This window comes from Hypanus sabinus, chromosome 20, assembly GCF_030144855.1.
Source record: "Hypanus sabinus isolate sHypSab1 chromosome 20, sHypSab1.hap1, whole genome shotgun sequence".
Taxonomy (NCBI): Eukaryota; Metazoa; Chordata; class Chondrichthyes; order Myliobatiformes; family Dasyatidae; genus Hypanus; species Hypanus sabinus.
The window spans coordinates 45,827,433-45,843,977 of record NC_082725.1 but is presented as its reverse complement, the minus strand read 5'-3'; the positions used below and the strand labels follow the sequence as shown (position 1 = coordinate 45,843,977).

Below are 16,545 nucleotides of genomic sequence, written 5' to 3'. Positions count from 1 at the left end.
ACGTGTTTTCTCAGCCTTTCATACTTTTAAGTTTTTGCCTTCATTTCTCTTCTGCTTCTCCCATTTGAATAGGTGTTCAGCTTACTATAACTCTGCCAAAGGTGTTTGAACTTACTTCAACAGCAATGGCAAACTTCCCACTGAGTTGCAACATGCCTGTCTTAAACAAAAACCCTGTGAGACAATAAACTTCCTTCTGCAGCAATTCTCTTCATTGCTCTGCATAGGTTTTTATTTCTGTACATGGTGATGAAAAGTGCTCCAAATAATCTGAATTTTTGAGTTTCTTTTTAAAGGGGAGTACCAGCTGGCTCTTAATAAGCTTCAGATGTTCATAAGGTTGCCTGGAGCTTGTGTTGCTGGGCACAAGTATGAGTGTATTTGAAACTGGTATAGCGATTGACCTTCATTACATGTATTTATCAAACAGCAAGTTAACCAAATTCACAGGTTGTGTATTGTGCCCCAGGAACCCTGAAACATTGCCAATGCCACATTAGCCATTGACAATTTTTCAAGTCCTCGTGATACAACAACAATCCAAAATAGGCCTTGGATCTATTTTGGATATGATTTCTACTAGCTCCATTCAGATTATTCATTTGTGATGTGGCCAGTTAAAGACTAGCTGTCAATACCGCTTAAATTTGTATGGAGAAGAGGTGCATCTCCCTGGTTCTAAATGTAGTCACGTGATACTGATTTTTTTGAGGTGATTTTTGAAGGTGACTGAAAATGCTAACAATTTTTCCTCAAACTATTGTTTCATATGTAGCTTTGGCAAGTCCTGGAGGTCCCAATGCAGTGCGCACGAGTAATTTCAGCATGATCGGATCCCACAAATTCTTGCTCACTTCTGTCGGAAATTCTAAATTCCAACTAAATAAGGTTAGCCTATCAGAATACTTTAAAATGGATTAAATTCTGTTTTAGACTGTATATTTTTAGCAATTGAAGTGTTTTGTTTGATATTTTTTGTGTAAATGCGGTAGTCATAAAGTAGTCTTGGATATCTGTCTTAATTCTTTGATGCGTTTAATTCTGAGAACTGTATTTGAGATTAGTTTGGTTAATTAATATAAGTTCCAATATTATTAGTGATTTTGGAAATAGTAGTTGGTAGCTGTTAACATTTTTGAAAAAGCTAATAGTTATCAAACAGTACTGCTAGTTTTTAAAGCAACAGCATTCTTATTTTTGATATTTTAATGATCTTTGCACACATTGTTATCTGATAACCTTAAGTTTACAGATCTATAATGCAAAACAAAATACAGAATGAAGTATGCTTGTTTATAGAAGACAAGTCCTATCAAAATACTTATTTTTAAAAGTACAAATCATATGTAATATGATGACTTTTGTAGGTTCCCTTCTTGTCCCCTCTTGAAGGTCATATTTGTGTAAAACTGCAGTGCCGAGTTGATTCCATGATTGAGGAGCGTGGATTTTTGGTAAGCACTGAATACTGTTATATGAGTCTGTTTCTATTGCTATCCCTTTTATTCCAAACCACTTACCATGTAGTTTTCCTCTTCTATTTCGGTTGTACTCTTCATGATTTTAAATACATCTGGATTTTAAATTCATTGGAACAGTGAAGACTGCATCTTACTTAAGGTGTGCCAGCCTTAACTGGACGAACTTCTCCAGTTATGGTCAAACCAAGCTTTTATGAGAGTTCATTATTTGCTTACTAAGTTTTGAAATAAACAGGTTATTCTCAAGTTGGCAGGATATATTGGCTGGGGCACAGTAGGGTAACAAGCTTTTTCCCAAATATTTGCAATCTACATCAGTAGTTTGACTGAAGGGATCAAATAATGCATTTGGTCTTTTGACATGATATGAAAATGGGTGGGATTGTGTGTAGAGGATGCAAAGAGGTTTCAACTCAAACTACATAAGCAATCAACAATGTGTTAAAGTGCATGTGGAAAAATGGTGAGGGACTGGAAAATATTGATGTTCAAATGAACTGTGTGTCGTGCACAGAAGTCATTAGAATCTAGTGTACTGGTGCAATTAGCATAGTACATGGTATATTGGGCTTGATTGCAAGAAGATTTGAGTTCAAGGGCAAGATTTACATCAAACAAAAAGAAAATTAACAGAAGAACTCAACTGGTCAAGCAGCATCTCTGGAAAGAAAAAAAAATTCAAGAGAACTTACTACAATTGCCTGTCTTATTATAATGCATGATTTTAATGAAAATATGCACTTGGGATATTGTTTACAATTTTGCTTTTCTTTCCTAAAAAAGAACATTTGTGCCATAGAATATGCAGTAAAATTTCAGTAGATACATATGTTCCTGACTTGGCAGCTGTATCCTGTAAAGGGTAACTGAACAGACTAGGTTTTCAAGTGTAAGTACTCTTATTGAAATTCGCAGAAGGCTCGACAGGTGATTATGGAGAGAATGTTTTCCATGCCTGAGAACTCTTGAACCAGAGGTCATAGATTCAAAACAATGCTTAGACCATTTAGAAGAATAATTTCTTCTCCCAGAGGGTGGTGAGTCTTTAGTATTCTGTACTCCAGAGTTCACTGGGAGTCCACAAAGTTCTTCATTTACTTATCTTGAGTTGGATCTTATGAAGCACCAAAGAATCTCTCTGGTATTTGGGTGTTTATCAGAAATGCTATAGAAATATTACAGCACCATCTAGTGAAATATAAAATAAACTTTCAATGCTCATCCTTGAATTAAACTGAAATAATATATATGCACATCTCACTACAGAGTAAATTTCTTGCTTTGAATCAATAAATAATTCACTAATAAATAATTTGTGCTATCTAGCCAGAGCCTTGGTCTGTCCTGGGGTTGGAGGCTTGTGTGTGTGTGGGGGGGTTTTGTTTTGCTCATGCTTGTTGTATGTTGGCTGCATACTGTATGGGTGCCAGAATGTGTGGCAACACTTGCAAATTGCCCCGATTCTGTTAGATGCTAATGCATTTCACTGTATGTATTTATGTATAGGGGATTAATTTTTTCAATATCTAGTTTATTATTTTTATTGCTTCTATTTTGCAGCAACCAACTGATAACAAAGATTTTTTATTCCCCACATAGCACAGCAATAGATTCGGGTGTTTGTGATAATTGAGAGGTGGTATTGAAACTTTTCTAATATGCAAATCGCATCATGGTCACTTTTCTTCAATATAAAAGCTTGATTTAAAGACTTCTTCCCATTCTGCACACTGTTTAAAAGGATTAAATTCTTTTTGTGCTCTTGCCTGTGACAAAATAATAAAGGAAGAAGATAATTGTGTCTGATTTGGACTTTCAATGGTGTTAAGTCTATTATAGACCAAGGGAACTTCTCAGCCTTCAATTAGTAGGTTGGATCTGCTAAGAATTTGAAAATTTCAAATTGAAACCTGACTTCAAGTAATTTCAGGAGCTCGGATGGTCATTTAATAACTATTATAAGACTGCATGTCTTGATTAATTTTAGGTAATAGATTTAACCTCTGATCAGCTATATTTTATCTGCTAAGGGTTAAGTGCTGGTGGGTGATGAAGAGTAAGAGTACTTATCGCCTAACTCAGGCTTTCAAGCCATTTTGCTGCATTCTTGGCCCATTCCCAAGACCTAAAATGCTGGTGCTGCTTGTGGTCTCTTATGAGTATCTCCAAAAGGAGCTAGGTCTGTCATTCTCTATAGCATTTGGTAGGGAGCTTGCTTGAGAATTGCCAAAGTTAATGAGAGGATAGAATATAGAACAATGCAGCACAGAACATAGCCATTTGCTCCACACTATTTACACTAACCATTATCCCAAATGAAGTTAGTCAATCTGTGTGCACATGATCCATATCCTTTCATTTCCTTTCTGTACATGTCTATCTAAATGCCTCTTAAGTGCCAGTTTCAGCTTCCACCACCATGACTGGCATCTTGTTTCAGGCGCCTACCCCTAAAAGGTGGATAAACGAATGCTGGTAGATATAGTATATCTGAATTTTGAAAATGCACTTTTAAGATGCCACACAGAAGGTTATTATTTAAAATAAAGTCATAGTGGATCTGATATCAATGGTTGCGTACTGTAAATATTTGTTAAGAAGCAAAAATAAACTGCAGATAATCCAAATTTGAAATAAAGCAGAAACTAATAGAAATACTCAACAGTTAGACAGTACTTTTGGAGCAAAAAATAATTTAACAACCTGCTCTATTTCTCTTCATTGTGTTACCTAACCTGCTGAGTAGAAATAAATACTTCCAGGTTGGAAACAACATTTAGGGTTTCCCAGGGATCAATCCTGTGCCCTTAGATATTCACTTTATATGCTTACATGGAAATAATTGTTAAGGTTTGCAGATAAAACAAAGAAAAAGTGAGCTAATAGCTGGATGCAAAATTCCGCATTGAGTTGGGGATGGTCTTTGCAAGGGAGAAAGAAGGCAATAGATTGACAGTCCCACTAACGGTTGTATGGACAGTTAGGGACATTTTTTAAAAACTCTTAGATAGGCACATAGATAACAGAAAAAGTTATGTGGGAGGGAAGAGTTAGTAACATCATGGATCTCAATCCAATCTCTAAGCACTCTTACCAGAATGATTCTGTATTCATGTAGCTTTCTGCAGGCTTTATCTACTTTTTGAAGGTACATTAATAAGCAATTCTAGAAAAAAAATCTGGTGTTAATTACACAATGTATTATGCAGTGAATGGTATAGGATAAGGTAGAAATTTTAGTGTGGTTGCAAACAAATACACTGATTATCTAATGCTTCATAGGTAGCAATAAGATTCTTAATACTTTCCTCTGAACTAACTCGATGGATTTCTTTCTTTGTAGACCATGTTTGATGATGTTAGTGGTTTCGGAGCTTGGCATCGACGCTGGTGTGTCTTATCTGGAAACTGCATCTCATACTGGACCTATCCAGATGATGAAAAATCCAAGGTTTGTAGTACAGCAGCTATTGCTGCAATGTCCAAAGTGATCAGCTGAAGTGAAAAGTAAAAAAAATTAAATATCTTTTTTTCACCTTGAAGCCTTCTCCAAATGTGATTATCTGTATTTTTTTAAGGTCCAATGTATGTTTCTTGAAATGGCAGACCTATACAGTCGTCCCTCAGATTGGTTCCAGGACCCCCCGCGGATACCAAAATCCATGGATGTTCAAGTCCCTTATAAAAAATGGAGTAGTATTTGCATATAACCTATGCACATCTTCCTGTAAACTTTAAATCATCTCTAGATTACTTGTAATACCTAATACAATGTAAATAGTTGTTATACTCTATTGTTTAGGGAATAATGACAAGAAAAAAAAGTCTGTACATGTTCAGTACAGACACAACCATCATAGCTCTTCTGGGAACGCTGATACTGCATCAGCCGATGCTGATTCTCCCATGATCTTTAAGTTCTTGAGGCTGTAGCGCTTTACATAGCTAGCTAGCCATCCCTTACTAGCTTTAAACTCCTTCCTCTTGCTCACAACACAAGTAGTGATCAAACGAGACGCGAGGTGAACAACGCTCAAACATCGAGTGCTGGAGAGAGACTGAGGATCTGTGAAATGGCGGGAGGTTACAGTAGGGTATGCCTACACATCACTTCATTTGCGTGGACTCAGCATAGTGCTCAGTGCACGGCAAATTCAAGTTTTGCTTTTGGAACTTTCTGGAATTTTTTTTGATCTGCGGTTGGTTGAATCCGCGGATACGGAGGGCCGACTGTACATGTTTAGGCACCAGTGGCAGCCTCTGATGCTGAGTGTTAAATCAAGGAAAAAATAGACTTATTAAGCAGTGAAGCTAATAGCTTTTTGGTGTAAAAATGAAGCATCAGTAATCTTTTGTGATGTAATATCTTGCTGGTCCTGATGGGAAGTAGAGGAAATGATTCATCTAATTCAATTACTACATGCACTTTCTTCTTTTCTCCATCAGTACCAGTATCATACTGCATTACAGAAAGAAAGTTTGTGTTTTTCACAGTAGTGTTTTTCATACCAAAGAGCTTAGCCTCACTGCTTCCATTCACCATTGAATATGTCTACCTTTTTAATGCTATACCATTCAGCATCAAAACCTGCCACTGATGATTAACCATTCACAGGATATTTATTTCTGACCTTCAGTCTTTCACATATCAATCATGATTATATTAAAGTGACAGAAGAGTCTCCATGTCTATTCCTGTGACTTTTGCAGCAGAAACCCCATTTCAGAGTTTTGCTGCTAGTTCAGATTATAAACTGCCTTTTTGTGTAAAGAACTGGATTGCTTTTCAATCATACGCTTGGATCCAAATTGCATTGTTTTTTTCTAAATTGAAAACTTGCAAAACCTGGAAATGCTCAAAATACCCCTGCGCACCTTTTGTGTTTCTCCTGTCAGTTTTTTTTTTCTAATACTACAAAATTAAGAAATTAAAGCGCTATTTTTATTTTGCAGTAGGTCTACTTATGATACTGAAGGAGGACCAAAAATGAACAATAGTAGGAGGAGAACATAGTGTAATTTTCATCCTGTTTCAATGTATTTAATGCCTTGTTGAATAACAAATTACACAGAAAGAGCTGATGAATTAAATGGAATCTCGACATTAAGACATCTTGGAATTCATATTCTTTGCCCTCAAGCTATTTTCTCACAAAAGACAAATGGATTTCAACAGAGGCAATTTCTTAGACATCCAGTTTGAGTAAATACAAATTTCTTACACGCCCATTTTGGCTATTAGTTCAGTTTGGTATATGCACTTTGCCTTTTTCAGCATTTCTATTTACATTTGGCTGTTTCAAATGTGAAGGTTTTCACAGGCTAATCCATTAGCCTATTTGTTCATTATTTAATACAAATAGGATGCTTACAGAAAAAATTTGCAAAGTCCATGACAGGGAGTTTGAAATGGTTTGGCAATGTAACAGCTTTAAAATTGTTAATTTTTGTTTGGGTTTCTCCATGATCTTGACCTGTTTAATTTATTTAATCATCTTCTGAATGAAAATTCTCAAATGTCAATGTAGGCCATCCAGCTTCCCAACCCAAGTTATGGAATTTCTTTGCCTAGACTTTGGCTTCTCTTACACTTCATGGTACTCTTTTAAAACCCATCCTATACTCCTATATAATTTGGAGTCAGTGTTATTATTTATTCCTGTGAACTATCTTCCCACTTTTTATACTTTAAAGATGTTATGCAGATGTAAATTATTACAAAAATGAAACAAATAAAAGAAACTGCTGTAAGAGAATATATGAAGAATTTTATAAGCCTGAGTAAACAGAGCTTGTTGGATTACTAAGAAATTGAATATTTGCAGATGTAGTAGAAGTGTGCCAAGGAGAAAAATATGAAACACTTCACTTGCTGAATCAGTCTAATTATTTTATTTTTCTTTATAGTGTTTTTCTGTTTGACTTTCAATCTGCTGTGATTACTGTTAATCAATTCTGTACTTCCCCTTCATTTTCAAATTTGCTTGTCTGTACTTTTGTAGTTACAGAGTTATAATAAAAGTACAACACAAAAATAGGCCTTTCAGCCCACTGAAGCTGCATTGACCTTATGTTTCCATCTACTCTAATCCTATTTTATTCTTTTCCATCAACCTGAATGCTACTAATTTCTTCTTCATACCCAATTTTCCTTTTGTCTTTTACTGTTACATTTGTTTTGAAAAGACCAATTGAAAATACACAGTCAAATTATCATTATGCTCTTTCCATAAGATTATTTTTGGATCTAAACAACCCTTTGACTAAACTTTTTAATTTACTATACTCAAAAAGTTGGTCTTGCCTTGCATGTCACCTGCATATTTTTTCTTATGTCTTTGTCCTTGATATTTTCTTACTTCGATCTGCTCTATCTTGATTTCTTAATTTGTCTGACATTTGTTGAAAGCTTTTACCCCTGTTTAGGTCATTATCAATAGATTTAATTATCTGGAACCTCTACCTTTTGATGCTTTTTTTTCTCTTGCAGCAAGAGCTCTCTTCTTAAAGGCTCCCCACTGAGTATTTAGTACTTTCCCTTTAATTCCAGATCACCAAGACCCTTTTCACCTTGCTGACATTATCACGTTTAGTGTTTTGCTATTGATTGTTCATTGACTCTCAAGTTCTATTTCAAAATTAACATTTCCAGGCATTAACATCAATTTTCAGAGTTCTGCGATTCCAGCTTTTCAAATAGATAATCAATTAAGTTTGATTATTCAGGTGCCTAATAACTGAAACTGATGGGGAGGGGGCCGAACTACAAGGGTCTGGATTGATTAAAGATTGCATTTGTATGTGCAATGAACACAATGAGTTATCACTACTGTATTGCAGTGTGCAATAAAGACAACAAGGTAATTTTGAAGAAGTGAAACGTGGTGTACAAATGGAAATTACACCAGAAACTTTGTTTTTCTTTGAAATTAAAAATCTATTTTTACGATTTTTTTAGTATTAATGTTTTATAATATTGAGAAGTGTGTTTTAACTTTCCTGTTCTATAAAATCTTTTATCTTGCTTATGAACTTAGCTGATGTTTATTTAATGCTAATATGTACAAATCGGTATGATTAAACAGCATTTTATTTTATTGCAGAATCCACTTGGCCGTATAAACTTGGCTAATTGTACTAGCAGAAGAATAGAGCCAGCTAACCGTGAGTTCTGTGCTCGACCACACACATTTGAACTTATCACTGCAAGACCTCAGCGAGAAGATGATCGAGAAACACTTGTTAGCCGATGCAAGAACACTCTCTGTGTCACCAAGTGAGCAATAGAATCAATTACTTTGAACTAAGTTCCTTGAAAAAAAACATCTGCGTCTTGATAAACAGTCACTCTGTACATTACATTATCCCGATGATAACTAGGTTTCAGAAGTTTAATTATGGACAGATTGCCAAAACTTGCTTTGTTTTCCTGTGATTTGGAAACTGAGTGGGGATCTAATTTAAAGTCTTTATTAAGATGAAGGAATATGTTTGGGGAGACTGCACTTCAGTTTTTTGAATGATCTTCACAGTTGCAGCAGCCAGAGCAGCAGAGGGGATGAACCAGCAACATTTCAGAGTTTATCCTCATTGCCTAATTGTGTGGCAACTCAGCCAATAAAGGGAAGGTAGGGTAAAGTGAAACAGCTATTGGAAGGTGGGCCAGTGTAGGAATAGGGAACTGAGACTGACTCAAAGCTTCAGTGAAAAGGCACAGATAAGTAGCAGGTAAAATTTCATGTTGATCTGAGACCTTTGACTTATTGTAGATAAAATGGAAGTCAAACTATTATACAAAATGAGGAATGTTCCTCCTGCAAGATGCGGGAAGTCGGGGGACTTTGCATTTTCTCTGATGACTACATCTGTGGGAAATGCACCCAGCGCTTGACAAACTAGGTCAATAAATTGAAGATGCAAGAGGATGTACTTGGATTACTCAGGAGGCTAAGGATGAAAGTTGAGGTTGTGAGGTGGTTACACTTCAGGTGTAGGCTATTGATGTATGAGTGCCAGGAGAAGTAAGGGGAGTAAACAAATGATACTAGATTCCCTTGTCATTCTCCACAGTAGCAAAGTTCGAAGTATGTATACAATCTTGATATTTGTCCTCTCACAGTTAGACACAAAATAGACATGACTGTGCCCATTTAAAGAAAACACCACATACCCTACACATGAAAAAAGAACAAATAGCACTAACAGCAAAAAGCAAACAAATAACACAGAATATTACACATCAAACCGTGAAATCCCTGAAACGGTCCAGGAATGACAGCCACCAAGTTATTTCACTTTAACGCTGTGTTAATGACTGCAAGCCATAGCTATAGAGATAGTTTTGTGTCAAATCGCCTCAATCAAATCACACAAATAGCAAAAAAAGAGTAACCAGAAGTACATGGAACATGAACTTCAGAGTCCACCAAAAGACAGTCAACAGCCACAAAGTACATTCAGCGTTAAGGATATAAAACATCAGACCGTAGAATTCCCTGTAAAAAAAAAAGCCCCACAGCCACAAGCCATGATCGAACCTTGTATTATGGGGCCAAGACTGCTGCAATTCCTCCGACAGCAGCAAGAGGGAGACCAGTCAAACACAGGCAAATGGTGCTGAACACGCTCTTGCCCTTGTCAATTTCAATCTTGATTGACTCTTTAATCGGCAAGGAATAATGGAAGTGTCAATGGGTTTGTGTTCTACCATTGGGAAACAATGGCTGCACGCTCCAGTCTGAACCTCCCCAAATTCGCTCAGGAGGTGGCAAAAGCACCAGGTTTCTCAGTCAGTCCAAAAATAAATAATCAAAATCGAAATTACCAGCTGCAATCATTCACAGTTCAGGAGAAGAAACTATTTAAAAGAAGAAGTTTTTGTGAGCTGCTTGCAGGATGTCGTCATTGGTTGCTGGTGCCATCTTGAAGATATATCCTTTTGGCTACTGTTTGGAGGGATGACCTTTCAGAAGCTAGGTTAGTGGCATTGTGCCTGGCTTTGAGGCTAAGGTGGAAAGGATGAAATCAGGCAAGGACAGGCCACCCATTGGTAGAGGGTACAGACAAGGGTTTGTGCGGCCACAGTCAAACTCCAGGATGGTATGTTGCCTCCCAGGTGCCAGGATCAAGGATGCCTCACAATGAGTTCAGGGCGTTCTGAGAGTGGAGGGTGAGCAGACATAGGCAGGACCAGGGATGATGTGTTGCAAATGGACCAGGATTTCCAGGGTTGTAATCTCAGGATTACTATCTGTACCATGCGCTAGTGAGATGAGAAATGGATACACAGTGCAATTCAACTCATGGCTAAGGATAAGTTACCAGAGCAAGGACTTCAGATTTATCTCTCTTCCAGGGCAGGTGAGACATGTACAAAACAGACTGTTGTGTGTCTGTACTGGAGGGGAAACAATATCCTCACTGGGAGGTTTGCTAGTTCTACTCAGAAGGGTTTAAGCAAGAGTGACAGGGGAATGGGAACCGTAGCAGGGGAACAAGTGGTAGGCTTAAGGAGAAGAAAGATGGAATGGCAAGCAAGACTGAAAGGAAGGACAGCAAGAGACAAGCTGATGAACCTGGTGGGACTAATGGGCTGAAGTGTGTTTATTTCAGCATTGAGAATATTGTAGGATATTTATTTCATTAAGGAGGATGAACAGAGCCTGGATTAGTACATAGAGTTACAATATTGTTGCCTTTACAGAGACCTGGTTACATGAGGGACTGGCAGCTCAAGATTCCTGGGTTTTGTTGCTTTAGAGGTGATGGTGGCGAGATGAGGTTAAAAAGATAGAGGTCACAGCAGTACAAGAGGACACACTGGAATGCTCATCGCAGAGGCAATTTGGGTGGAGCCCCACAATAAAGAAGGTGCAATTACATGGAGGGAAAATACTATATGTTCCTCAATAGCCACTGAGAGGTGGAGGAACAGATTTGCAGACAAGTTATAGAAAGATGTAAGAGCAACACAATTGTTGTTGTGTGGTTCCTTATTATAAGAGGCTTAGATGGAGTGTGATTTCTCCAGTGCATTCAAGAAGGGTTTTTGAACAGTGTGTGGAGAGTCCAACTAGAGAAGAAAATAACCTGAACCTGGTTTTGGGAAATGATCCAGGCCAGGTGATAGTGGTGAACATTTTAGGAACAGTGACCACAATGCATTTTAAGATGCTCATGAGTATGGATCCTGCAGGAAAGTATGAGACTGGGAGAGATCAAATTACCACAGGTAAGATGGGAGCTAACGGGCATTGATTGGGAGCAGCAGCTATTCGACAAGTACATATCTGACATGTAGAAGATATTTAAAGACCAGCTGATCAGAGTTCAGGGTTGGCAGGTTCTAGTAAGAATTAAAGACAAGGGTAGTAAGATAAGGGAACCTTGGATGACTCAAGGGAAGAAAAAAGAAGCATGTGTAACATTTAGAAAACTATAAATAAAATGATATTGGATATCGGACAGTTGTAGTGCTGAAGCAGGCAGTTAAAGCCAAAAGGGGCCATGAAATGTCCTTGGCAAGCAGGATAAAAAGGAATCCCAAGACATTTTACACTTGTATTTAAAAAAAGAGGTTAACTCAAGAGAGAGTGAAAGGAGGGAATTTGTGCTTGCAATTGGAGCAAGTATCTGAAGTATTAAATGAGGACTTTGCTTCAGTATTTACCAAGAAGGATTTGGAGAATAGTGAAGGCAGAATGGGACTTGCTAATGTGCTATGATATTTTTAAATCAACGAGCAGGTAGTGCTGGGTCTTCTGAAAAGCATTAAGATAGATATATTCCCAGTGCCTAATGGCATTTATCCCAGAATAATGAAAGAAGCAAGAAGATTGCTGAGGATTTGACAAAGCCTCACTAGCGCCAGACAAAATGTTAAAGGTTTGGAGAGTAGCAAACATTGTGTCTTTGTTCAAGAATCCAGATAATGATAAACCAGTGAGCCTCAAGTAAGTGGTAGGGAAGCTTTTGAAGAGGATACTGAGGTACAGGGCTTATGCACAGTTGAAAAGGCCTGACCTGCTTAGGTCATGTCAACATCGCTTTATGCAAGGCAGATTATGCCTTGACAAAGCTGCTTGATAAATGTAAGGTAATGGGTGTTATGCACCTGAACTTCAGTAAGGCATTTGATAAGGTCCCTTGTGGTAGTTTGATTCAAAAGATAAAGATGCAAGTTTAAATTCAGAACTGGTTAGCCCATAGAAATGGAAATGTATGGGTGGAAGGAAGGCTGCTACTCTGGCTAGAGGCCAGTGACCAGTGGTGTTGCACAAAGATGGGTGCTGTTTGTGATATGTACCAATGATTTGCATGAAAATGTAGATGGATTGATTAGCAAGGTTGCGGATGGTGGAAATGTGGACAGTGTAAAGGACTAGAAAAGAATGCAGCAGGTTGTAGAATATTTACAGATATGGGCAGAGAAGTGGCCCATGGAATTTAATACTGGCAAGTGTGAGCTGTTGCACTTTGCAAAGTTAAATGAAAGGAGAAAGTATACAGTTAATGGTAGACACTGAAATAGCATTGAAGTACAGAGGGATCTTGACATCCAGATCCATAGTTCACTGAAGGTGGCTGCACAAATGGATATGGTGGTAATGGCATAGGTGCCTGCCTTCATTGGTAGGGATGTTGAGTGTAAGTAAGAAAGTCATGCTGCAGCTATATGAAACATTATTCAGACCGCACTTGGGGTATTTTTAGCTGCTACATTATTGGAAGCATGTGGAAAAGTATAGAAGAGGCTTACCAGGATGCTGCCTAGATTAGAGGGAATGAGCTACAAGGAAAGGTTGGACAAGCTTGAATTGTTCTCCCTTGAGCATCAGAAATGAAGAGGAGATCTGATGGAGGTTTTTAAAATTGAGAGGCATAGAAAGGATAGACATTCAGAACCCTTTCCTTGGGATAGAAATGTCAAACACCAGACGGTGTGCTTTGTAAGTAAGAGGGGGCAAGTTATAGATTAGTGAAATCAAGCAGTTTGGTGGAGTTTAAGAGACATTTAGATTGACACATGAATATGGAGGGCTATGAATGACCACAGGAGAAGGGCATTTAGGATAAATTGGCATCAAGATTGGCACAACATTGGGCTGAAATGCCTGTCCAATGGTGTACTGTTCTTTGATTTTGTGCTAATGATTTTGGAGGTGAATGAGACTACATGTGGACAGAGAAATTTGAAAACTGACTAGAAACAATGAAGACCAAGCTTAAAATTAGTGTAATTCAAATGAATTTATTGTTTATTCATTATAATGGATAGAATATGCATTTTAAATAGTACTTTAGCATTCTAAGCAATCTTAAAATTTTCTCTCTCCCTTTCCAGAAATTGGCTATCTGCTGATACCAAGGAAGAACGCAATCTCTGGATGCAGAAACTGAACAGAGCTCTAATTGATCTGCGGACCTGGCAACCAGGTGCCTGCTATTCACCTCATATCCTGTTAAAAGAGGTTGAAGACAGGTGCTAACGAGGTTTATATATGATTTAATTTAATCCTGCAATGGGATTGAGTATTGAACAAGTGCAAATATGTAATGACACTTTGTATGTTATGTTACTGAATAATTGGGCACAGGCAAAAAGTATGTCTGCCAAGAATGTTTTTTTTTAAAGCAAACTAGTACAGGTTAATCCAGCAGCAACTTTATTAGGTGAAAGAGGAAAGACAGTGAACCATTTTGGGGATTGAAAAGATGCCCCGTACCTCTTGAAAACTTAATCATAGTTGCAAAAGTTAAGACTGCAAAGTGGGTGTTTGCTTATACAGTTTGGCTTTGAGATTACTTTTTAAGAAACTACACAGAGCAAATATTTGATGATAAGTGGAGATGGAGTTATAAACCAAAACAATTAAATATATATAGATTACTAATTGTGCTGCTGCTCTTCATCAGCCAATGCTTGTTTTGAAAAGGTCTTAGCCTAACCCCTCCTCCATGGGGAACACTTCCACATTTATTAGCCCAGTCAAGAGCTAGCAAAGTTTACACACAAGGTCTGTTTGTGCTGTTAAGACTTAAAAGGCTGCTGACCTGGCCCCAGGATTGATTCCAGAAAATGTTAAGTTCAAATATACAAACACATGTTTGTGTAGACTGCATTTTGATGCACTAGAGGTACCAGAATACACTATGCAATAATTTTAAATGTCTTTCTAATTATGCTGCTATGTATTACCTGCTTTATGCTTGCAGGCTATGACATTTAACTTTAGCAAATATAAAGACTTTAATATGAGTCAACTTAAAAGGAATTGGATGGATTTTTTGGGAAGTTGCATTAAATTCCAACAGTTATGTTTATTTTGAACATCACTGTTAATTTTTTAAATCTAATTTTTGAAAATATGTCCGTGTCTGTTTTTTTAATTTTTTGCCTTTAACTAAGCTATTTTGTACAATAATGTGACCTACAGTGGTAAGAATTTTAAGTTGGATAATTCTTGACAATGCTGATAAACTAGCATAAAAAAATTTGAACCCAAATATGTGGTGCCATCATAGAATGTGTCAAATTCTTCACATAGTTATTATTCCATACATTTTCACAAATTAAACAGATGTACCAAATAATTATTGTAATCTCACACTAATGTGTACTAAGTGGAAAAATGTACTTTATATATATTCTTTTGTCCTTCATCTTTGTTCTGTGTCTTTAAGTGTGCTATTTTATTTAGTTCCTTTAAATGTATTATAAAATATTCTTATGCAAGTTGTCTAAAATAAAGTGCTTTAAAATGGAAAACTACCTCAAAGGTATATTCATGTATTAATTAAACTTAATTAAATAATGCTTGTAATTATACTATACTCAACAATTTATACAGAAATGAGCAATGTGAAGTGTTGAAATACAGCATGTTTGAGAGCACCAGTAACTTTGAATAGAAGGCATAGTGGGACTGCAGGTAGAGCCTCTTTCTCACAGGTCCAGCAACATGGGTTTGATTCTTACCTTCAACACAGTCTGGAGTTTGTTCTCCCTGTTATCATGTGGGTATGCTCCCATATATCAACAAAGTGTTGAATGGGAGGTTAATTGGCAACTGTAAACTATCTGTGGTGGCAAAATCTGTTGAGTATTATTAAACTGTGTTTGAGGAAAAACAAAGTGAGCAGGGAAATAGAACATAGGACACTACAATACAAGAAAAGGCACTTGGCTCACAATGTTATAACCATATAACAATTACAGCACGGAAACAGGCCATCTTGGCCCTTCTAGTCCATGCCAAACGCTTACTCTCACCTCATCTGACTGACCCGCACTCAGCCCATAACCCTCCATTCCTTTCCTGTCCATATACCTATCCAATTTTGCTTTAAATGACAATACCGAACCTGCCTCTACCACTTCTACTGGAAGCTCATTCCACACAGCTACCACTCACTGAGTAAAGAAACTCCCCCTCATGTTACCCTTGAACTTATGCCCCCTAAATCTCAACTCATGCCCCCTTGTTTGAATTTCCCCTACTCTCAATGGAACAGCCTATCCACGTCAACTCTTATCTATCCCTCTCATAATTTTAAATACCTCTATCAAGTCCCCCCTCAACCTTCTACGCTCCAAAGAATAAAGACCTAACTTGTTCAATCTTTCCCTGTAATTTAGGTGCTGAAACCCAGGTAACAATCTAGTAAATCTTCTCTGTACTCTCTCTATTTTGTTGACATCTTTCCTATAATTCGGTGACCAGAACTGTACACAATACTCCAAATTCGGCCTTACCAGTGCCTTGTACAATTTTAACATTACATCCCAACTCCTACACTCAATGCTCTGATTTATAAAGGCCAACATAACAAATGCTATCTTCACCACCGATCACTCTGTTCTACTGCATTCCTCAATGCCCTACCATTTACCATGTATGTCCTATTTCGATTATTCATACCAAAATGTAGCACCTCACACTTATTAGCATTAAACTCCATCTGCCATCTTTCAGCCCACTCTTCTAACTGGCCTAAATCTCTGCAAACTTTGAAAACCTACTTCATTATCCACAACGCCACCTACCTTAGTATCATCTGCATA

At 37.4% G+C, this 16,545-nt stretch overlaps 1 protein-coding gene across 1 annotated transcript in view; it reads left to right on the top strand.

The window, feature by feature from the left end:
* anln (anillin, actin binding protein) overlaps window positions 1–15,237 on the top strand; it is a 67,858-nt gene extending 52,621 nt beyond the window's left edge. Inside the window, exons 20-24 of the mRNA XM_059945421.1 lie at window positions 776–888; window positions 1,368–1,454; window positions 4,825–4,932; window positions 8,585–8,757; window positions 13,825–15,237. Of these exons, the coding sequence (XP_059801404.1) occupies window positions 776–888; window positions 1,368–1,454; window positions 4,825–4,932; window positions 8,585–8,757; window positions 13,825–13,969 (626 nt within the window). The 3' untranslated portion in view covers window positions 13,970–15,237. The remainder of the gene's footprint in view (window positions 1–775; window positions 889–1,367; window positions 1,455–4,824; window positions 4,933–8,584; window positions 8,758–13,824) is intronic.
* The last annotated feature ends 1,308 nt before the right edge of the window (window positions 15,238–16,545 follow it).